The sequence below is a fragment of the Emys orbicularis genome, chromosome 1, assembly GCF_028017835.1.
Source record: "Emys orbicularis isolate rEmyOrb1 chromosome 1, rEmyOrb1.hap1, whole genome shotgun sequence".
NCBI lineage: Eukaryota > Metazoa > Chordata > Testudines > Emydidae > Emys > Emys orbicularis.
Genome location: NC_088683.1, coordinates 50,330,480 through 50,355,696, shown reverse-complemented (window position 1 = coordinate 50,355,696; position 25,217 = coordinate 50,330,480). Strand labels below are relative to the sequence as shown.

At 41.6% G+C, this 25,217-nt stretch overlaps 1 protein-coding gene across 1 annotated transcript in view; it reads left to right on the top strand.

The window, feature by feature from the left end:
- The window catches only part of MET (MET proto-oncogene, receptor tyrosine kinase), an 89,398-nt gene that overhangs the window by 47,676 nt on the left and 16,505 nt on the right, over positions 1-25,217 (top strand). The window contains exons 6-11 of the mRNA XM_065408184.1: positions 109-211; positions 454-590; positions 5,282-5,446; positions 6,410-6,509; positions 17,899-18,117; positions 24,191-24,337. Coding sequence (XP_065264256.1) covers positions 109-211; positions 454-590; positions 5,282-5,446; positions 6,410-6,509; positions 17,899-18,117; positions 24,191-24,337 — 871 coding nt within the window. The remainder of the gene's footprint in view (positions 1-108; positions 212-453; positions 591-5,281; positions 5,447-6,409; positions 6,510-17,898; positions 18,118-24,190; positions 24,338-25,217) is intronic.

The following is a 25,217-nucleotide window of genomic DNA, read 5'->3' as shown; positions in this document are numbered from 1 at the left end:
GTTTAGTATGGATGTTGTATTATTATGAGTTCATGTGACTCCATTTTCATACGAAATAGTCAGTCCAGAAAACAAAATAAAAACCATCTTGATCTTTATTTTTCAAAGGCTAGAATGCACTGTTGCTGCTGCAAAGAACCCCAGTTTTAATATAACCAGCAGTGTTTCGAGTGGACATGGCACATCTTCCTTCAACACATTTTCCTATGTGGTAAGCACTCTGATTAAAATTGTAGTGCCAAAATTAATTTAATTATTCATTAAAACAGGAGACAGGATACTGGACTAGATGGATCATGGATCTGACCCAGCACAACAATTCCTATGTTCCTATTTGAGTCATTGTTGCCTCATTAAAGTGCTAAGAATATTATGATTGTATATTTTAATATCCTTTTTTAAAGATATTGAAGCACAATTTAATAAGACAAATTATTATTTTTACCCCTACAGAATCCTGTAATAACAAGTATCTCTCCCACCTATGGTCCCAAGTTTGGTGGAACATTATTAACATTATCAGGGAAATACTTAAAGAGTGGAAAATCCAGAGAGATTTATGTTGGTGGGAAACCATGCACCTTAAAAAGGTATTATATTCACAAGAGTGTGTTTGCTTTGTATTATGAACTGGGTTTGATTAAATGTTTTGGACATACAAAGTAAATGAACCCATCCCCTAATGCTATGTAGAAGTGGCACTGTAGTACTTGAATGTGCTAGCTTTCAGTTCCGGTGTAGTCCCTGTGCCCTACAGGTCAGGAGAAGATTTCACCTCTTCTGTAATGCATACATTTCACTACAGCCCGAGAGGAAATAAAAAGGTGATGACAAGTGATGACAGCTCCTGACTGTATAAGAATTGCACACATCCTATTATTTTTGTCTGCCCCACCCCCACACCAACCCATTTATTCATCTGGTCCATCTGTTATATCTTGTCTTTAAGACTGTAAGACCATTGAGGTATTTTCTGTATGTTTGTACAGCATCTAGCACAGTGGGGCCCTGACCTGCTTGAGGCCTCTAAGGCCTCCCCCCTCACCAGGTCTTAGTTGACCCGGGTTCTGAGACTAGCTGCTTCAGGTTTTGTTTTGCTGTGTAGACATATTCTAAATGCTACCTCTGTATAATCATTAAATAATAATAGCTATAGGTTTTGGGCTGAGAAATATCATGAAGTTGCCGGCTATTTTGCTAATCTACAATAATAATATTTGTATTATTGTAGTGCTTAGCCCTAGTCATGGACCAGGACCCTGTTGTGCTAGGCGCTGTACAAACACTGATGTTGCAGTTATTGTTACATACATTGTGCCCGGTCCTATCCTTGGTTAAATGGGTGTGATGCATACTTCAGGTAATAGAAGTTGTACCCATTTTCTTTGGGGCAGAATTGGTCTAAATTTTGAGTTTTTCCACATGGTTATGGAGAAACCTAATGGCAAAAACTTACACTTGTGGGACACATGAGAGAGCAATGGTCTATGAGTTAATGTACAGGACCCAGAGTCAGGAGGGCTGTATTTCATTCCTGGCTCTGACACTGATTTAACGTACATTCTTGACCAAGTCATTTGAGCTCTCTGAAATTCCATTTCCCAGTCTGTAAAATGGAGATACTTACCTTGCAGGGAAGCAATTGGATCTAAGGTGCAAAGTATTGTATCATGTATGCTTTTTTTAAATTATGAGAATTGCTCACGCAAAATAATGGCATACCTCCTCTGCAAATATGACTGCAGGAAGTATGAAAAACACTTCAAAATAATGAAAATATTGTTGCCCATCGGGAGCCTGTTTCAGTTTGTTCAGGCAATGAGTTTGATTCTCCTCACACTCGTACTTGTTTTACACTAGTGTAACTCCACTGATTTTGGTTAAGTTACTCCTGAGTTTCATTGGTGTGAGTGAAAGTGATGAGCCTTACATCCACTGATCTCTCAAACTACTGAATACATAAAGGCACAAGTTGACTCTCACCTCCTCCCCCAGACAAACTCAGATAGCCTCCACTGCAGCCAAATCGCCACCACACAATTACAATATGGTCTTTTGTCCTTATTTTTTTTAGTATTGACCTTTGTTTATTCTTCCTTTACCTTTTGAAAGGCCCTGTGACCTGTGCTGGGTGACAAACAATTATCTTAGGCCACTTCCACATGTACACTATTAGGTGACTTTCAAAGCCTACTCAGTAAAAGCCCTTTGCCTCATTACACTGCTCTACAGCCAAAATGCTTCTGAAATAAATGTAGTCAAACTTTACTAATTCTGGGTCACTGAGAACGAAAATGATGCTTAAAATTGTTGATTGGCTCTAGTTTTCAAGATATGCTATTGGGTCAGTATATATGACCCTTGACTTGGGAATGGCGGAGGATAAGTGAGTTATAAAGGGAAGGGATCTCAATTTAAACCAGAAATGACTAAAATACATCTTTGACTGGATCTATGAATAAATCTATGACTGGGTTTGGACAGTATTTGCTTTTTAGGCAAAACAATGAATGATGCAATCTGAAGCTGGTATTGCGTCATACATGATATGAATTGCATCATGTTATTCCTAGAAGTCATGGATGATGCAATCATAACGAAGCTTACATCACTCTGCTGAACAAATTGCCCTATATCAGCTCTAGAAATCATACAGTGTCGTGCTCTCTTATTTGTCAGTGTTTGATTTTGCAAAGGGACACATTTCTGTTTAGCCAAAGTGAGCAGAGATGCCTCGTACTTGTGTGAACAGTGCAGATAACTTCTGCTATGTTTGTGGTGAAGTGACTTTTGCATCACAAAAGCGCAGTATAACCACTATGGTTAAGAAAGCCTATCACCTTTATTTTGGCTGCAAAATTGGAAATCAGCACAAGAGGTGGGCCCCACACATATGCTGCAACACTTGTGCAACAAATCTTTGCCAGTGGTTGAACAGGAAAAGGAAATCTATGCCTTTTGCAGTGCCAATGATTTGGAGAGAGCCAACAGATCATACCAGCAATTGTTACTTCTGCGTGGTGCCTCCAGTTGGGAAAGGTGTGTCAAAGAAGAAAATGTGGACTGTGCATTATCCAAATATTCCATCAGCTATACGCCCAGTACCCCACAGAGAAGGACTGCCGGTTCCTGATGCACCAGAATCATTCTCACTTGAGTCAGACGAGGAAGAGGAAGAGGATGAAACTTCTGGTCCTGAACCATCAATGTCACAGGACCCACATTTTCTCCCATCCTCCTCCTCTGAACCACACCTCATAACACAAGGTGAACTGAATGACCTTGTCAGGGATTTGGAACTACCCAAGAGTAAGGCAGAGCTGTTGGGCTTCAGACTACAGCAGTGGAATCTCCTGGCAGGTGATGTTAGGGTTTCCATGTTCCGTGACCGTCAAAAGGATCTTGTCCCATTCTTCTTCATGGAAGGTGATCTTGTAGCCTGCAACAACATCGATGGTGTGATGGCAGCCCTCAACATCGTTCACAATCCAGATGAGTGGAGACTGTTCATTGATTCATTGAAGACGAGTCTTAAAGCTGTTTTACTGCATAATGGCAATGTTTTGCCATCAATTCCAGTTGGTCATGCAGTCCATATGAAGGAAACCTATGACAACATGAAACAACTTTTGAGGTGCATAAACTATGACCAACATCAGTGGCAGCTTTGTGGCGATTTGAAGGTTGTTGCTCTCTTGCTTGGTCTGCAGACTGGATACACAAAGTACTGCTGTTTTCTCTGCGAATGGGATAGTCGTGCAAGAGATTCCCACTACATCAAGAAAGATTGGCCACTCCGACAGTCATTGGAGCCTGGGAGGAAAAGTGTTCAGCATCCACCACTTGTTGAATCAAGGAAGATTTTGTTACCACCCTTACACATCAAGCTGGGTCTGATGAAGAACTTTGTCAAGGCCATTGACAAAACACAAGCAGCTTTCAAGTACCTCTGTGGAAAATTTCCAAGGTTAAGTGAAGCTAAGATAAAGGAAGGTGTCTTTGTTGGTCCTCAGATTCGTGAACTTCTTCGAGATGATGCATTTGACCATGCACTGCGTGGCAAGGAAAAGACGGCATGGAAAGCCTTCTAGTTAGTGGCAATAAATTTTCTCGGAAACAACAAGGCAGACAACTACAGGTTGTTGGTGGAAAACCTCCTCAAGGCATACAAAAGCCTTGGTTGCAACATGTCACTAAAGATACATTTTTTGCACTCTCATCTAGATTTTTTTCCACCGAACTGCGGCGCAGTGAGCGACGAGCACGGTGAGCGATTTCACCAGGACATTGCAACAATGGAGAAACGCTATCAGGGCAAATGGAGCCCATCAATGCTTGCAGACTATTGCTGGACAGTGACAAGAGATGCTCCATTTAATGAATACAAGAGACAAGCCAAGAAGCGCTGAGTAGACACTGAATAGGACTAAACTATGTACATAATAGTTTTTTGCCTTTTGTTTCATAATAAATTTTATTTATATAACCCTTTTGCTGATTTTTAAAGTGTTACATAAACAGGACAGGTGAAATATTATCATGTAAAGCAACCATAAACACATGAAAAGACCTAGGTTTACAATTTATGATTAAAACTCTACTATCTACACAATATACATAGACATCAAATGTAAAAACTTAAATATCTTAGAAACAGTAGCCAATCAGTTGTTTTAATTGTCATATTTGAATTCAGCACATCAAAATACATAATAAATAGCACATTTTATCTCTGAAGCAGACGACTTCTCAAAAATTGTAGACCAGTGTTATTAAAGGCTAATGGCCAGATCCTCAACTGATGTAAATTAGGAAGGATCCATCAGCTTCAGTGGCGCTACAGCAATTTACTACAGCTAAAGATCTGGCCGTGTGTGGCCATATATATGCAAGGTAGTTGGAATAGGCTTAAAATGCTAACATTCTCCAAGAGCAAAATCCCAGTTTAACTTCACAGAGCCTGTTTTTGGAGGGCCAGGGTCATTATAGAGATTGTACAATGTCAGTCTTTTCTCATCAGAGCAGGACTGGAATGACAAGGATAAGGATATTTCAAAGACTGTTTAGCATAAATGACATTATTGTCTCATCCTCATCTCATGTTTATTTTTGAGGCCCTGATTCTGCAATGTGAATTGCTTGTTTGGACCCCAGTGGCAACTTGTGCTAGTGGATCCTCCTGCAAAATCAGGGCCTAATTTAGGATTGTGTTTTAAACAGATTATGTGTTTTGTGATTATTGCAAGACAAGTTCCCTTCTTTTTCTGTAATTTCCTTTCAGTGAATCTGATAGTACTGTAGTGTGTTACACACCTGCACAAAGAATTCCATCGGAATATCCTGTTAAAATGGAGATTGATTTAGCTATTCGAGAAGCTAAGGGTCATTTTACGTACAAGGAAGACCCTATTGTTTTTAAAATTCATCCAGCTAAATCTTTTCTTAGGTGAGTAAAAGTGTCTCATAGATACAGGAAAGTACTGAATGGGAGAATGACACCATTGGGCAAAAATCTATCAAGAGCAATTGGATGTTTTATCTCTAGCTACCATGCCAATTGCTTCTATTATGGTATGGTTGCAGAAAACAGATCATTTCCTTAGAAAGGTGAAGGGGTGGATTTTTCTGACAATTTTTGAACATAATTTAACTTTGCTGCTGCTGAGTGTATCTTCGATGTCCAGCTGAACTACATGCATCTAGCTATTCTGTTCAGACATTCCATTGATTACAGTGGTAAATAATTTTAACATGACAGTTCAGTAAGATGCAGGGAAGTAAAGGGGTTCTAAGGCAGCACAACTCATTCATACATATGTTATATGATAATACTATTTTTGCGTGTGCATACATATAGAGCCCTGCGCAATACAAAATTTATATCTGCATCTGATTCGCGATCCACAAACATGGTCCGCAGATATAAAGCACATATCTGCGGATTTGCAGGGCTGTACATATATATATATATCTCTTATTATTTATCTTGAGCACAACCGTCTGTCTGCAAACAAGTCAGCAGTGAAAAGGAAAGCCTTTTTTAAGATTATGCTTTGAAAGCAATGTGTAAAATACGCTAGCAAATACTTAGGAATTTTTTTTATCTTCCTTTAAAATGCACATTCCCTTTTTTTGTTCTGGTGTATCAGAAATTAAATACAATTATTCAGTTTTTTACATTTTTTTTCTCTTTTGTTCCTGTTTGTTTGTTTTTTATCTTGCGTGTGAAAGAAACTTAATTCCCAGAAATAAATATCACTGCTATAAGCTATATTTCAGCTTGTATTTCCTATTCCGTTTGTATGTCTTTGATTTTGTTTCCATGCTGTAATTTGATCTAAAATATATTTGATTATATGGCTTTTTTTAGAAAATACAATAGTAATGATTCATTTTTAATTTTTACCAGTGGTGGAAGCACAATCACAGTTTATGGAATCAACTTGAATTCAGTGTATCTTCCTCAGATGGTAATCACTGTACCTAAGCTAGGAAAGAACTTCACTGTGGTGAGTCAGCCTCCTGGATGATAAAATATCATCTCATCATCGTAACCTGAATGACTCTGTTCTCTTTGGTCAGCCTGGCTTGTTTGTACCTTGTACCTTGGGGGCTTGATCCTGCCCCCATTGGAGTCAACAGAAGTGTCACAAGGGAATTGGTCCTTGTGAGTAGAACTGGGCCCAGTGCCCCAGTGTCAGAGCAGATAAGCCCAATCCAGCCAATTCAAGGGGGCTAGGCTACAAGTGGGCCTATAAAGGGCTGCCAGAGGGCAGGAAATGAGAGAGGGAAGAGAATGGGTGGGACAGGCTGTGTCTAGTTCCCTCGAGCAATGGGCCAGGTTCTCAGGGAAGCAGCCCTGGGGCTACTGCCCCAGGAAGGAAATAGAGGGGACCCCAAATTGGGAAGCTGCCAGGAGAAGGAGGGCCAGAGACCAGTGGAACCTGAAGCTGGGGGGAAAGTAGTGAGTTAAAAGACTGTTTTCTATTATGGTACTTGGTTGGGGTCAGAAAATGAACCTTCCAAAAGGAGACTGGGCATAATAGTGAGTGTTTGGAAGCTGGGGAGAAGCCCCTCCTTGTTACAGGAAGGTTTTCCATTGACTCCGTTGGGAACAGGATCAGACCCGGATTTCATTATCTGCATAATTCTGATTGATTCCGCTACATGCAATAAAGCTCAATGATCATTTGAAAACTAGATTTTTTAAATCTGTTTAGCACTAATAATAATAATAATATCTTATAAAAGATGCTATAGAGGAGTTTTGCAATTTGAGAGCAATAAAATAGTGCAAAGTAAATAATTAAATAATAGGGACAAATTATCCTCCCATTGAAGCCAACTGCCAAACTGCCTTTGACTTTAATGGTGTGGGACTGGACCTGTGCTTGAGACATGAGTGATGATTCAACCCAAATTAAATTGCAAGTTAAATTGCAAAGCGCAGTTCAAAAAAGCAAACATAAAGATAAGCACAAATAAGAAATCACATCACGCTTTTTTTTTTTACATTGTAAATTAAATCATTGAAGAAGAATAAAACATTGGAGCCTTTTGCTATGCTCCCTGGGTTTTTGTGCTTCTGTACCGGCCTACCTCCTGTTGAGTTTCACTGCCAGTCATTCCGCCACCAATCTCTGCCCCCAGATTTATTCCTCAAGGCATGTTCCACATTGCAAAGGGAGAAGGGCGGGAGTTAATATTGACAGGGTCAGCACTCAGATCCTGCAGGGTGTTACCAGATTTGCCCGTTATTTTGGGGTATGCTCATTTATTCGGGTTACTCTTCTGGGAGAGGGGGGGGTTCTGTAATTCTATCAATGTACTGCTTGTATCATGTGTGTTTCCATATGGAGCTCTACTTCTCCCTTATGCAAGTTCCCTTCCAATGGCGCTAACCTGCAGGACCTAGATTCCCCAGGCCTGGGTTCCTCCAGCCCCAGAACTGGATGAACACACACACTTACATAAACAGAGCAAGTCTGAGCGGATCGGGTCAATCAGCACTTTCAAGCTGACCCCCTTATATGTCCCTGGACTCAATGGGCTGGATCAAGCAGCACTTTCAAGCTGCCACCCTTATGTGTCCTAGATTCAACACGTCCCTATCCCCACTCTCACATCACAATTGTACTGGTAGTAACCTACTTGATGAGCAAATCCCACAGTATTTTGGGCGCTGCAGGGATCTTTAGTTTAGGTAAAAGAAGCGTTGCTGCAGAGTAAATGGGGGAAGCTAAAAACACAAAAGAGTAAAGTTCAGCAAGAGAGAGAGAAGCAACCAGCTTAACCACAAAAGTTATTTATTGAATAATAGTGATAACTACACAAGGAGGGCTAAACCAACATAACATACATTATTAAAGGTTAATACCTAAGGTAGAAAGGAAAACAGAGAGAGAGAGGGAGGGATTTCACCCACTCCATGAGGCTTGAACTGGTTGGGTTCCCAGGTGATGGTGGTAGCTCAGGGTCCTGAGTGCTGGAGACAGGCAGAGCCCCCAGCACGATCAGTCAGGAGAAGATGGAGTCCCAGTGGAACTGATGCATAGTTTGGGTCTAAGCATAAGAACACTTACTTGAACATAGTTAGGGGTTTTTGTAGAGAAACAACAATGGTTCAAGGGAGAACACTAGATTTGTTTATGGGTAAACTGATGACTCAAGGGTTTTCTTTAGGCTAGACAATAGGAGCTGATCACTCTTGGCTATGGGTGGTGTTTTCTTCCAGGGAGCTCACAATGTAACTAGGCTGCTTCAGTATTTTGGATATCAATCGGATTCATTACTAGAATTGGTCTGATAACTGCTGAGCTGGGTGTGGGCAGGCGTAGGTTCATTAACATCTGGAGCAGAGATTCCCATGATGCAGTGCTTCCCTTCTTTTCTGGTCCCAGAGTTCAATGCGGTTCTCTGTTCTTCATTCTGTACGCTAATCCCTGTCCCATCTTTCATGCCGATGAGGCTAGGGGAGTTGTCTCTGCCCTCCATTCTGTATGCAAATGGAGATGTCTTAATCTTGTCACCCTTGTCAGGAGGGGTCTAGGTGTGTATCCCAACGCCCTTCACTGCTCTCTGCAAGCCTTGTCTCTGATCAGTTTTGGTTCAAGCAGAGACTGGTGATGGGGGGGTGTCTTTCATGAGTCAGACAGGCTAGATACTGCACCCTGGTTCCCCAAGAACACAGAGCTGACTGGTAGCAAGTGGTTGGTGGTGCAGAGTGGGCTTGGCTGTTGCCTACCCCATCCCACATTGTGAACTTTGAGCCCTAAATTATGAGGAACACCCACAGAGGAGCTACTATAGTGTCAAGAGAAGGAGGAGATATTACTCTTCCTTCCATTTCCCTCAGCTAGGATCCAGAGCATCCAAGTGCCCTGCAAGTACATGACATAGAGCCACAGCTCCATGATGGGCAATATGTGTGCACAGAAGTTGACTTCCCCCAGTGGGAGCTGCAGGAAGTGCTGGGCAGCCTGAAGCTTTAGGGAACACAGCAATTAGCTAGCTTTGGAGAGAGTTTGCTCTGCTCTGCCTGTTCTCCTCAGCCCTTTGAAGAAGTCAGAGTTTGAGCTGGTCAAAAATATTTAGCGGAATAGTTTTCCATCAGAAAATGCAGTTTTCTCAAAATCAAAATGTTTCACGACAAAATTTTTGACAGGAATCATTTAGGTTTTCTCATTTCTTTTTTATGTCAGAACATTTAATTTCAGTAACATGAAAGTGTTTCATTTCAACTTTATCATTTTGATTTATTTCACTTAGAGTTTCTTATATTCAAGTGTTAATTTTAATATTATATATATTGTATTTACTGTTTTACATTAAACATTATAACACTTTGACATTATCAAAACATTTCCCCATATTGTAAGAAAATAATTCTGCAATATTGAAATGAAACATTCTGATGTTTCCAAATTGAATTTTTTCAGAATTTCTGTTCTATGATGTTGAAATTTTGACCCTTCCTTCCAAGTTAGATGGAAATCAGATTCTGAGAAGTTGGAATTTCCTTCCAAATGGAAATTCCATTTTCTGACCAGCTCTAGTTAGTTTCAAGAATAGCACTAGCTCTTCAGAGGCCTTGCATTCCCTGATGAAGAGCTCTCGTGTGTCCCATCCCAAGCTGAGAATAGCAGGAGGAGAGAGGCTCCTTCTTTCTTGTGCGGTTATATAAAGGCTTTGTATAATCTGGCCTTACCATCTGGAAACGAATTTTGAGCTCATGTGCCTGCCTGCAAAACGAAGTCTTTCTAACCTCTGCAGTAAGTCTTATTAATGGATCTCTTCTGTCCCCTAAGCATTTGAGGTCAATATTTTCTCTTTGAAAGCCTATACTTTACATTGATTCCCTAATAGCAAACAAGTGGTCATTTGGGAATTTTCTACTGTAGAGGTATGGCCCACCCTCATCCCCATCCATTGATTCATACTTTTAACGTCTTCTATAAAGGAATGTCCCATGGTGTCTGAGGTGCAAAATTAGGAAGTACTTAGATTTTTAGACAAACCCTCCTCTACCTCCACAGCCTGTAGAATAGACAGTTGTCACATCTATGATCCAATATGGATTTGTCCTGCTATCAGGCCAGGTATTTTGTGACTTTTGCATTGTAACAGCATAAGATCATCTCTTTTCTCATTATTATTTTTTCATTTCAAGCATTTACAAAACTGGGCCCACAATATCTAGCCCCTTCCATTGGATAGCCTTGAGAACCTTTTAATTGCTCCCCTGTGACGCTGCTCTCTCTCTCTCTTCTATTCCCAGTCACCTCCCATGAGAATAAAGGAATAGTATAAAAGCTTTCTCAGATTTGGGATATCTTGAATCTATCCGTGTTTGTAGTACCCGACAAACCCAAAAGCCTGGGATCATGCGAGTCTAGGGTAGCTTTATGAGATAATGTTGGAGGTAACTTTGCTTGTTTATTCCATTCCATGGAAATCACAGAAGCTCATCATTTCCTCTCTTGAAGAACTTTCTGTCTGCCCCTAACAGATACTGAGAGTCAGATTCTCTAGCTGGATTACCTCAGTCATACAGAGCGGCTGTAAGCCTTCCACAAATGCCCAGCAGAGAATTCCCTTGTTGGAGAGGAACTCCCTGCAGATGCTCGTGGGCCCTGCATCTCTCCTGTTATATGGACTGTGCATGAGGGGCAAAAGGGGGGAGTGCTGAAGATACACCAATCCTCCAGTGATGTAGAGTCCATTAAAGACCCTAAGCCAGTAGTAGATCTGGTAGCAGCTGAAATTTATATTGAGGCCAGGTCTGGTCTTCAGAATCAGGAAGCCAGAATCGTGTAAGGCTGTAGCTCTGTCTACTGTTTGGTGCAGAGATCTGACAGCTTGGCGTTTGTACCATCTGGACTAGACACTCTTTTTCTGTGTTTTCATCCAATAAGATGACTAGAAGAGAAATAGGGGCAGATGCCCCTGAATCATTAATACCCACTGGTGCACCAGCCTAAACAGCAGCATCTGTCCTTGCAAAGGCTGGTGCATTCTGTGACAGATCTTCATGACCAACAGACCAAGTAAGTTTACCTCTGACGTTCTCACCAAGAGAGAAAATCCTGTTGAGATGGGAGACTGCACTCCCCAAGCCAGCCATTGAATTCCTATCCCTACCTCTCATTTTGTTGTCTACAAGATTACTGAGAAATCACCCTTTGGACTCTGAGATACAGATATCTAGGGGAACAGAAACAATATAAAAGTCTCCCAAATTGCTGTAGATCTCATCCATCTTTCATTCATCATTGGAAAACTCCAAAATTTTAGACTCTGTGTCAAAAGTGAAGTTCTCCTCTCTGCCCCTTCTGACCGTTTCAAATCACATTTGTCCCATGTTATCTGGGTCAGCTGCTGGGTGACCCCTTAAATGTGGAGAAAGATTTCTGCTCTTTATCCTGTTGAAAAAAATCAAACTGTGGATTGAAGTTCAGGTTCTGTAAATCAAGCTTTCATTAATTGCCTCAAGAGTCACATTTTATGAAGGCAAAAATACATATCTTTAAGTGGTGAGTCAAATGGATTAAGTGAAGGGTCATTATTCTCTGTTGGGTAAACTTATTTGCTATATGCTTGTGAAACACTCCACATTTTTGGCATCTTTTCTTCCTCATTTTCTTCTGATGCAGATTATAGTCACAAGCAGAACACAGGTTCAGCTTTTAAAGTAAATGTATTTTAAAACCTAATTAAATAAAAGTTAAAGGTGCTGCCTGATAGGCAGTATCTTAATTGAGTAGGCAATTGATTGAATTATAATTCTTTCCTTATAGATTCTCAATCCAATATTTCTTGAAAACTAAACCATCATATTCTTCAATTGCTAAAACCAATTTCAAGGTAAAAATGTCATGTCAAATCACGTAACAAAAAGGGCATTGCAAATAAGATTTATCTTGACCTTACCAATCAGTCACATTGCATCACCTCTAAAGAGTATTATTAGATTTTTATCATTCTCTGAGAGCATCCTCTTCAGAGACTGGCCTGATAAAGTAGATGGCTTCAGAACCAATTCCAACAGATAGCCACAAACAAAGTTATGAATACCACTGCTATTGATTTAAAAGACATCACTACTGTACAGTAGATAAGATGTGTAATGAATTCACATTAATCAAATAAGTATAATGATTACCTAAGACATATTTGGTTGTATAAATATATGTATTTTAGTGATGACTTGGTGACCAGCACAATGCTATAGGAATCTTTAAAAAGGATAGTCATAAATAAGGAAAAAATAGCTTGATTCTATATTTTCATCATACATTTGTTATTAACACATTGACTCAAATTATCTTCTAGGTCCAGAGCACATCCTCAGCTGGAGTAAATTGCTATGACGATTTACATGAGCTCAGGATTTGAGCCCACCTTGTTTAATAGTTATTTTTAACAATTCATTTATACTAGGCTAGTCAGTTTAATATATTAGGGTGTGTTAGACCTGAGTTCATAGACTTGAGTTAAAAAGAGAATCCTACAACAATGTTCAATTGGGCCAAAGAAACTTGGCTACGTTGCAGGAGACAAGTGAGCTGGACCTGTTGGGGACCAGACAGAGATGGTAACCACTGGAACAATTTACCAAGGGTCATGGTGGATTCTTCATCACTGACAATTTTTAAATCAAGATTAGAAGTTTTTCTAAAATATCTGCTCTAAGAATTCTTCTACGGCCTGTGTTACACAGGAGGTCACAGTAGATGATCACAATGGTCCCTTCTGACCTTGGAATCTATCATGAATTATTAACTCTCTGAATGCTCCTAGCCAGCTGAATTTGAAAAGACATTACAGGGAGGAAGGCACCTGCATGTAGTTAGGCCCAGGGTGTTGTCAGTACTGACTTTTGGGCCTGTTCCTGGTACCATTGAAGTCGATGAGAGTTTCGCAGGCCCTTCAGTTAAAGCTTGACATGGCAAGGGGTAAAGGCCACACCTAAATATCTGAAGGGAGGCCCACAACAGCAACAAGAGAGAGAGAGAAGCACCCATTTAGAATATGTTCCTGTTATGTCTGTTTGCATTAATCTTCAGCATCCCAGATTGTCTTAGCAGCAAGAAAAGCTATCTCCTTTCTCCCTACAGCATGCACACAAATTTAGTTTTGAAATTCTGCTCTGCCTTAGACTGATCCGTAAACCAGAAAGAAGGGGGTCTGAGCAGGATTTAAAACTCAAGTCTCCATGCACAGGAAAATGGGCAATATAGCAACACGGGAACCAACACTGGTCAAAAAATAAGGGGAATTTAAAATGTATCCTGTTAAATTCTGAGCAGCTCTCGTTGGGGCATTTCTGCCACCTGTTGGTTTTTCAGAAGGACACCAGGATAGTTCTTTAAAAAAATTAAAGAAACTTGTAACTACTAGAGAAACTGGGGCATTTCACTGCAGAACTGAAGTTCAATAAGTGTTATACTGTTGGTTAAAATACAGTTTTCACACCAACAGTAGGTCACCTTGTGACCAGGGAGCCAAGTAACAAATGCAACTGAAATATAGAAAAGATAATAGTTTAGTTGTACTATAAAATTATGGTGCCTGATTCTACCTTCTGTTGCACCCCAGAGATCACACTGGTGTCAACAGGAATGCGTAGGTATATCTGAAGGCAGAGTATGGTCCATAAAACCAAATACCTCTTAGTTACATGGGTGCAATTCCTATTATCTTCAGTGAGAGCTGCAGCCATTTTACTGAGATCAGAACTGGGCCCATAATCCGTAGCTAAGTAAAACTTGTAGTACAGATTTAAAACTCCAGTGTTCCTTTTCAGATCCTTAAAAGTATGTTTTGCTTGGCAGGGCTAAGATTTCGCACTGTTATGTATGAAAACATGAATTATTGTGGTGATAAGAAAAAGTGCTGATCTATAGACAGATAATTTAATCCCACTTTTCAAGCTAATGTGAGTAAATAGCTTTAACCATTATTATACTAATTTGATATAGAGCTAAATTGTACTGCATTAACTTGGTAAGAAAGAAACAAATGGAAATTAATTTCAAGGCAACATTCAGACTGGATTTTATAATGAGAACCAATATAACTAAAAAGGAGTATTTTGGCTCTATTTATATATACAGAGTTATTCAACAGTAATATTGGTTTTCTAAAAAGAACGAGGAGTACTTGTGGCACCTTAGAGACTAACAAATTTATTTGGGCATAAGCTTTCGTGGGCTAGAACCCACTTCATTGGATGCATGCAGTGGAAAATATAGTAGGAAGATATATATACACAGAGAACATGAAAAAATGGGTGTTGCCATACCAGCTACAACAAGACTAATCAATTAAGGTGGGTTATTATCAGCAGGAGAAAAAAAACTTTTGTAGTTATAATGAGGATGGCCCATTTCCAACAGTTGACAAGAAGGTGTGAGTAACAGTAAGGGAAAAATTAGCATAGGGAAATAGTTTATACGTTGTGTATAAACTCCCACTCCCAGTCTTTATTCAAGCCTAATTTAATGGTGTCCAGTTTGCAAATTAATTCCAATTCTGCAGTTTCTCTTTGGAGTCTGTTTTAGAAGTTTTTTTGTTGGAGTATTGTGACTTTTAGGTCTGTGGGGTGGCTGTAGGGAGACCAGATAGCAAGTGTGAAAACTTGGGGTGTGGGGTGGGGTGGTAATAGGCACCTATATAAGACAAAGCCCTGAATAACGGGACTGTCCCTATAAAATCAGGACATCTGGTCACCCTAGCTGGTAGTGCTAAGAACCATCATTAATGTCCCAACTGTCAGCCATGCTACAGACAAGTATAGTCTCTATGAGGTGGCTGCTGAGCTGGAGGGTGCAGTGCACTTGCTTACCTTTGGGGGACTTCTTGTGGAGCTGAAGTAACCCCATCTGCTTATGAGCTGCAGGCAGCAGAGGGAATGAACTCAAAGTAGAGAATACAGGCCTAAGAGACAGTCATTATGCCCCCTAGATACGTTTACTGTAGATATAGGCCTTCCTTGCTTCCTCTGCCTCTTGACTAGGCCAAGCAAAAACTGGGGGCTCTGAACTGAGGGGGTGCTATGTGAGACAGTAGGGTTGCCAGGTGTCCAGTTTTCGACCAGAATGTCCGGTCGAAAAGGGAAACTGGCAAGGTCCAGTCGGCACATCTGACCGGACACTAAAAGTTCTGTTACCTGCAGTACCTGGCCTCTACTACTGCGGGGTGGGGGTGGGAAGAGCAGTAGCTGCTGCTGGAGCCTGGAGAAGTGGCTTTGCTTAGCAGGTGCTGCTTTTCCCAGCTCCCAGCCTGATGGAGAGAACTGGCTGGCTCTCAGACCGGGCTCCAAAGTAGGTACTAGCGCCATCCAGGTGGGTAACCTGTCTGCCCCCCGCCCCACTGTGTCCCGATTTCCCCACCCAAGCCCCTCGTTCTGGGGACTGACACCTGCTGTGCCCTGTTGTGCCCTGATTGGGCAGGCTCTGCATCAGCTCCTCCCAGTCTGGCTCTGCAGGTGGCAGGTGAGTCCCAGGGGTCGGGGCAGGGCCTCAGGGGAAGGGGTGGGGCAGGGTGTTAGCTTTTCAGGGATTAGAAAGTTGGCAACCCTATGGGATGGAGGGGATTTTCTGATGGGGGGTTGTTTTGAGTCATGATCAGATGGAAGGGGTTTTGTGTGCATAGCGGGGCATTGCCCAGGATGAGGGTTTAGGGGAAGGAGAAGATTTCTAAGAAGTGAGTTAGGTTTCTGGGAGGGAGTTGAGGGGGAAGGTTTGGCAGAGCTGAGGTGGGAGAATGGAAGGAATAGGGGTGGGAATGAGGGAACTGGTGAATGATGGTGAGTGTGGATGAGCCAGTGGTATACAGTAGGGAGCAGGAAGGCAAGCGTACAAGCAGTCCCGCAGAGACAAATACTCCTTTCTCTGTGCCCTGCCCTGTACTGTAATGTGCCCTCTGTTTTCATTCTGAAACGAGGAGGATGCAAAGGGGGGGGAAGAGAGGGATCCTTTCTTTCTATCTTCCAATCAACCTCCCTCATCCTCCACCAAACCCCTCCTTGGGACATCCACCACCAGTGTCCTCGTTTGAAAATCTGGTCAACATGTCAGAGGAAGCGCCACCTATTTTGGCAGCAACTGCTACCACGAAATACCAAGTATTTTGTTAAGGTGAATATTGAAATAAATATTAAGTGCTCTGCTTTTGGTGTTCACGTATTTCCTACCCTTGGCTTAGCTGACTCCTGTTTACACCCAACTGAGGTGCACAGTAGAGGAATGGAGATGAAGAGGAATAAGGGAGAGATTGGTGGGGAAAAAATCGAGATTTCAGAATTTGTATTCATCCCTCATTGGAAAGAAATTGTGACCTTTCAAAAAATATTTGAGAGAAAGACCCACCCCAGAATAGCCAATAAGTCAGTGGTTGGGGTACTCACCCAGACCCAGGTTCAAGTCCACTCTGAGCCTGTGGGCTATCGTGGGGTGGGAGGTCTCTCTCTTTCTGACCAGAAAATTCCATCCTAAACCTGAGAAACCTTCCCAACGAATCAATGTATTCCGATGAAAAAAGATTTTGTCAAAAATATTCCTGACCAGCTCCAGTGGCAGCTCTACCATCTTCTCTAATCATTTTTTTTTTTAAAGAAAAGATATAACCAAAGACACAACCCTTCAAAAGCTCATTGTGGGATCATTTTTTCACAGCTGCTGTCAGGAAATACAGATTGAAACGGATCCTGTAGCATACAACATACTGGGAGACTGCAGTGGTGCTCTGCATGGGCACATTAGTCCACCTGAGCATTGTATGTTGCAGGACTGGAGCCTTAACTATATAATTTTAAAAGAAAATTAGTGCATTTTTGGCACAGGTTCTCATAGCATGAGTTTGGCAGCCATGTTCTGGTCACTTCATGTCACTTTGGCAGTATTAAGGGAATGGCACTCCAGCAGATCTCCACATGGGAGTCCCTCTGACAGAGACTGGTTATTCTGGGTTGTGGCTGTGTTGTGTTGCTGGAGCAGTAACAAAGTAGCCAGAATGTAATATACTGATGATCCTTGGCTTTGAGATTTACTTTCCATTAAATATCTACAAAATATTTGCCTAAAATGTGCACCCTGAGGCTAAGAAATATGTTTGCTAATATGCTTCCTCAAAAGTGTGCAAATGCCATCAAAGTGAAGTTTTTGCACTGATCACTCAGATCTAAGAAAAATGCTGCATAAGATGCATGAGAATTTTACTTTGATTTTTTTATAGCAAGATACCTACTGCTCTGCAGCTTTTATAAACTTTATTTGAAAAGAGTTGGCCATTGAAGAATATATTTTAATGTAAGTATTTGTATGGTGTTTGAAAATGTTTATGCACCTCCAGTATATTAAATGCATCTCTCTATTCTGTACCCCTTTCTTATTACAGACATGTAACCATCGTTCTAACACAGAGATAATCTGTTGCACAACTCCCTCACTGAAATCCTTCAATCTGCAACTACCCTTTGCAACAAAAGTGTTTTTCATTTTTGATGGAGTCAGCAAACAATACTTCGATTTTGATTATGTGAATAATCCTGTATTTAAACCTTTTGAAAAGCCAGTGGTGATCTCAAGGGGCAATCAAAATATACTGGAAATTAAGGTAAGAAATACTTAGATGTCTTTTTAAATCATTGGCTTTGATCTACTAGACTTTATGCAGATAAACTGAAACACTATTCAGTAAACAATATTATATAATAATATTTCAGTTTACACCAGCAAATAGGTACTAAAACCCAAACTATCTCTCATAACACTTATGTGTAATAGGGGGCTGATGTTTAATGAAGGTTTGAAGAAAAGATCTAAAGGATCTCTGCAGAAAAATGTTCAGAAGGGAATATCTTGAGAGCATTGTTCTCTACTTGTACCACATTCTTCTGAAGTCCCAGTTATCATGAACTATAGATAAAGAGCTGATTTCAGATATACCAGGGAACACTTGGCACACTGGGTGGGAATGCAAAGGTGACTTTCCTGGTCCTCAAGGGAGCCAGGGGCTAATTCAGCCCCAATGCAAGTTAGAGCAGCCTCAGGACTGGTCTAAATTGCACCAGCTTTTAACAGCCTGTTACAAGTTGTTATACCAGAATGGATAACCCAGAGCACAGCATGCTCCAGCAATATCTCCTTCCCACCATGAGCCCCAGAACACTTGGGGAATCTTCAGCTGCACACTTAAGAATTAGCAGGAGTAAGGATCTAGCTCAGAATTTTAAATGGTTGGTCTGTAGACTCATCTATTCCTCCTGTATGGTTTTGTGTCCTTTCCACTGGAGGAAAATGGAACTGTCTTAGCAGCACTGGCATTCTAGATCTTGGATTCAGGAATGACTGTTTCTGCTTCGTTGGAAGCAGTGATGATGGTAGAGGAGTTTGGTTAAGGACTGGTTTATTGGAGGGTGACCGCAATGACACTTCAGCCCTGTTGGTTTACCTTGTAGTCATGGTGTCCTAGGCAGCTGCCTTCTGAAGCCTAATGCCCGGATGATTTCCTGGCAACCAACTAGAGAATGATGTTAGTCAAAGCTGGTCTCCTAGAATAAAGCATGAACAGGCAGCAATTTAACATCTTCCTCCAAATAAAATTAGTTATAGTGGGATGTGTCCATTGAAACACTGAGGTGACTTTTAGAATTTATGTTCAGGAGCCAAAAGATCTTTATAAGCCATACTGGCAACACTTTCCCCTCACCCCTACACACAGACAAAATCACACACACGTAAGTTTACATGCCTCATGGTCTTATTTTGAGCAATAATTAAGCAACCACAGCATGAAATTAAATGGTAACTTGCTTCAGTGAGCAAACTGTTCTATCAAACCAAAGTTCTTTTATCTTTTTCTTAATTAGTTTTAGAAGGGGGGAGAGCTTTTATCACGAGTTTTTCAGTCGGACTAATCTAGTGTGACACATTTGGCTTTCAACAAATGACTGGATACTGACTGAAAGTTTCTCTCTGGTTTCCCTTGATGAACACAAGATGTTTTATAAGAAAATATTGCTCAGAAAAACTATATTTATTCAACTGCTTTATCTAGGACTTTGTCCATCTGGGCATTGTGTTCCTGAAGTGCCAGATGTTTTTTGTCTTCAGTGGAGGGCTTCCAAAACTCCGTATTACACTCTGTGTCAAGGTCCCTCATCACAGCCATCTTCCTTTGCCAAGTATGTGACGCTCTTTGAAGTCTTATCAATGCTACTCATATAGGCTGGTCAGAGGGATCATGGCAGAGTGACACGAGGCACTCTCTTGGTCAATTCCCACCCAATGAGCTGAGAACACTGCTTCTGAAATGCTCCCATCTTCTGCCAACTTGCAAAGCACACAAGTTAGGATAAATCTTATTGTCTGTCAAACTAGGACAACCAAAAACTCGGTCTGGACAAGAAAATGTAATTACTTATTGCCTGCCAAAAGAAGTCAGTGACCCGTTCTTATGAACTTTGGGCCTGCTGACTGCCCAGTGCATCCTAGCTGTAAATGAAAAATGACCTCCTGTCCAAGTTTGCTTGTGAACACCACCAAACTGCAGAAGGAATGGATGGTTTGTCCACATGGCCGGCTCCTTTGTTGAATTCCTTCTAAGGCACTACTCAACCAATTGCCCCGTACCATACTTACAGGCTAATTATACATGTTTTCGTCTTCCAACCTCCCAAATGCAATATCTGTCTGTTTATTCTTGGGTATTTCTGTCATCCATTATCATAGTACGTAACTGCAGTCCAGTGGCATTCATAAGGAAGCCATAGGAACAGACCAATGTTTGCTTTAAGCCTCTGGTTGGACATGCCAGGCAAGCAGGGCAACAAGGAATTTTAACAGCCAATCAGATCAGGTCAGCAGCTTGTCCCAGCATGTAGGAAGTGATAGGCAAATACATAGAAGTAGAAGAAACAGCTGCAACCGACTCCATAGCAGCTCTAGGTCAGAATTATCAGTGAGACACTTTAACTTGTCTTAGCTCTGCATGTGATCATTACTTAAGATTCTCTTGAAAATGCCCATCAATGCTGTCCTGAGTCAGAGGCAGGCTGTTTAATTAAGTGCTGCTGCATCTGAGCCCCTACAAGATTGTGCACAAGTGCACTACAGTGTCTGGAGCAGCTGTTCTACAGGGGTCCTTCAGCTTAAAGAACTAGACAATTCAATTAACAGTGTAAATGGGACAGAGAACTGGGCCGAAGGTAGTTTTCATTGACTCCTGTTGTATCTCTGTAGGGCCAGTCCCCCAGATTCCAGAGTATTGTCTGAGTCCACTGCCCTCACCACCAACATGGATCCCTCTCATGCTCTTACTGCAGTTTTATATCAACTTCAATCCCCATTTCCATTCAATCTCTAAACAGGGACTGAACAACAGGCCCAAAGCTTTGCCTGATCAGAGCTCATACACACATACCAAACCAGAGACAGACTACAAGTATTACTTATATATAGCAGGTCTTGATTTTTAAACAGAACTCATTCTGGCCATGGAAAATATTGGGACCATCACAATTTCATGTCAAACAATCAAACTTGACAAGTCTGCCCTAGAAATCAAAGATGGAAGTGATCTATTAAGCCACCTCGTCCATTCCCAGTCCAGTGTAGGATGTTCTCTGTGTGGTAATCTTAAGTGTCACTGCCTCTTGGTGTGGTCTTTTTAGGGGTCTCAGCTTCTGGCTGACCCTTCTGAGCTTGGTCTCAATCAGGTCAGTTCCTGGATCCTCACATCCAATTAAGTTTATCAGCCCTTCAATTTTAGGGCTTGCAGTCTCCTTCAGTCTCCTGGCTGTTTTCTTGGAGGCAGCCTCATGTAGGACTGTCACCCCTTTGCTAGCTCAGGCCTTTCTGCCTCCCCTTCCCTTCTCTGTGCTCTCCCCTTTAGCAGATCTTGTTTTCTCTATTGGTTGTAGCTGTGGGTGCCTGCCTCCAGGATTGGTAGTTCTCGTAGCTACGTGGGGGTATGATCAAGCTGCTTGCTTGTAAACCAGAGAGACTCTCCTCCCCCCTCTGTCTATGCTTAGTATGGAGTTTGTAGACTCCATTACATTAAGAAACTTGTCCAGTCCATTTTTAAATAATTATTGATCGATCTCCTTCCATGTCCTTTAGCAGATTGTTACAGTCTTGAATCTCCCCATTAGGAATTATTCTGACATTAAGCCTGCATCTTCCATTCTTAAATTGTGTTCCATTATTCCTACTTATGATCTGTAGGACCACTCTAATCCTTCAGTGCTGTTCAACATGCTTCAGATACTCATAGTTGTGGGAGCCGATGGTATATAGAGTTGATCTGTGATGGCTACTCCAAGTAGTAACTAACTGCCCCATCTGGCTTGAGGGGGAACCAACTTTAAAAACCAGGGTGGGGATGGGTAACAGATTCTTTTTAAAAAACAAAAGAACTAACATGAAAGGGAATCTTATTCTTCCACCCTGTAGTACTCAATAGGCACTCCCTTCTATCCCTAAAATATGTGACACATTCTGTGATCCTTAACTGAGCAGAATTCCCATTGAATAAGAGGCTTGAGTAAGGATCTTAGAATTTAGTCCTACAAAACTATCCTATACTTATTATGATCTGCTCTGCATGGGTACAGGGATCTGCTCCCATGGAACTCATTGCAGGGTCAGGGCTATGTGTTCTTCAGCACTCCTTTCTTAGGGAAAAATAATAATAATAATAAATAATAAATCCATAGCTAGCCAATGGTAAAGTGTGTTCTTATTACTGTTACCCTCAGCCTGCCTGCCCCACTTCCCTCTGATTGTTTGTTAAAAGTACTCTGCGTTTTGTCTCAAATTAGATTGAAAGGTCTTCATGGCAGGAGCTGTATCTTCTTAAATATTGTATGCTGCCCAGCACCAAGGGGACACTAATCCTAGACAGGGTATTTGTCTGGTTTTAAGCTGGACAGCCCTGTTTTTAAATGGTTTGTCCCTGTCGGTACAGAGACAAAACCAGCCGTGGTTGTGTCTGCTACCATGGATGGGGGAATATGACAGGACAGAGTCCCGATCCTGTCTCTTTTCTAGCCACAAACCACTCAGAGACTTTCTTCTGGTCAAACACCTTTGCAATTTATTTAGTGTTCTCCCTACCACCCTAGCAAATTTACACAGCTCTGTATTTACAATAGCATACACTCCTTAGCTCCTTAGAAGGTATCTTCCACCTGAGAGATCTCTCTTGGCTCTGATTCTGAAAAGGCTACTAGTCTTTCTTCCCCCATGGGCACTTCCTTCCTGTGCCCTTCTACCTTCTGGGCTAAATAGCCTTGCAGCTGTCTCCTGCCCATCCCCAATCTATCAACTAGGCACAGCTTTGCCCCTCAGGTTCACTCCGGGGCAATTTAATTGGTGATACAGCAGTACAGCTGCTGTTGCCCAGCACACTATCACAGTGACACCATTTTGAAGAGCGCACCGCTCTTCCCCCACCATCGTGACTTTGTACACACTGTGTGTGCAAGGTCACACTGGCAGGGTGTAGTCTCACAGCCAGGGCAAGTCCAGGCTATTTCCAGAAGTACCCGAATGTCCAGTATTCTGAGGATGCCTGAGTGGCCACCCTCCTTAATCCTGAACAGGGCCTTTGGGCACTAACACGATACAAGTAGCAATAATAATAATGATTCACCTTAGTCTGGGATGTAGTCAAGGGCAGTTTTCCTGGGTAAGGAGTGCAGAATGGGGTCCTTTTAATGCTGTCATTGTTTCTGGTTAATGCTCATCTTTGGTTTGTAGAACAATTTATCCAATTTACTGGGGTGACCATATTTCCCAAAGAGAAAATGGGATACCCCGAGAGGCTGGCCCATGCCCTCTCCCACCCTGCATGGAGCTGGCCCAAACCCCCCTCCCCCTGCACAGGGCTGGCCTGAGCCGCCTGGCATCACTGCTCGCCCAAGTCCTGCCACCTGGGGCTGACAGCCTAAGCCCTGGTACCTGGTGTTGCCACACACCTCCCTGACTGTTCCTCTGCACTCTCCCAAGGGAGGTGTGCCCTGCTTTTTTGGCAAAACTGGGCATTTGTCCCGTTTGCTCTTGCCAACTGATCATCAATAAATGCCTAATTTTGCCAAAAAAGTTGGGACATCCGGGATAGGACTTAAAAAGGGGACTGTCCCAGCCAAAATAAGATGGTCCTACAATTTGCCCAATTCTATGAGAGCAATTTGCTGTCAAGTTTCACTCCCTTTGTAAATATAATGTATCTCCCCATGCCATTTACAAAACAAAATGTTTGAGATGCCTACAATGTAGTGGATAACAGAATGCCAGTTTTGTATAAACAGGGCTATATAATGCTTCCTTTCTCATGTGAATTATGCAAAAATGTGAGACAGTAAAAAAACCCAGCAGAATATGTTCCTTGGATGTTTACATTTTTAGAAATCATGTGGGTTGCATGAGTGTAACTGAGAACAGAGTTTGGCCTTAAACATTTTACTTCCCTTTTTGTTTTTCTGCCAAACTGCCATTTACATTAACAGAAATTAAACATGTGCATTGGCTGGGCAATAGAAGACTAATTGTGTAGTCTTTTGTTTGATTTCATAATTGTTGCTTTTGCTACCTTAAAATAACGTTTTCTGAGTCAGTAGTAGAGCATCTCCTTAAGAATTATATTAAATGATTGTTAATATAATATTTTTTAATTTTTTTTCTAGGGAAATTACATTGATTCAGAAGCTGTTAAAGGTGAAGTGCTAAAAGTTGGAAATAGAAGTTGTGAGAACATCCGCCTACAGTCTGAATCAGTTTTCTGTATGGTTCCCAGAGATCTGCTGAAATCCCACAGTGAGCTAAATATAGAGGTGGGATACCCTCACTCCATATATGATGTAGCTAATAATGATGCCATTGGAATTATGGTGCCTGCAAACTTAAAATGCAACTCTAATCCTCATGTTGGTAGTGGTTTCAGTTCATGAACTTTCCCTTTTGTGTGTGTGTGTGTGTCTTATTATTTCTAAGTTCCAGCTTTCTTCAGAAAAATGTGAATTCTTTTACGTGAAACATTATATTAGGTGTTGTACAGACAAACAACAAAAGATGGTCCCTGCCCCCAAAGAGTTTACAATCAAAATGTAAGACAAGAGACAAAAGGTGGATGTGGACAGATAGACAGGGAAGCATGTGGAAATGTTGAGGCAATAGTTTTGGTCCTGTTCCTGCAGGCCTTCCTTGGAGTCAATGGGATCAGGCACTTTGTGCAGATATTTAGGACAAGTACTTGAATCCAAGTCCTACACCTTTTTGTGTAGAAAAAGCATGAAATAACCTGTTCTCCACATACACAATTCGGTTTTATTAGTTTGATAAAATGCAGATATATAGGACAAGTACTTGAATCCAAGTCCTTCACCCTCTATGAACCAAAACTTGGTCCCGCTGAGTTACTGAGGGTGTTGCCATTGATTTAAATAAGGCCAGAATTTGATCCTGTGTTGATTCATATGGCATTACAAGCATCTTTCAAAATTGTTAAGAAAATTGTTGAGAAAAGACAAAAATCACAGGAGCGAGAGCCGCGGGGGGAAGTGGGGCCAGGGCTGGGAGCTGGGCTGTGGTCGGGGGCCGAGGCCAGAGCCAGGCTACGGTCAAGGCCAGGAACCAAAGCCAGGGCCTCAGCTGGGGGAGGGGCTGGGACTGGAGATGAAGTGGAACTGGGAGGCTCCCTCCCCACCTCCTGTG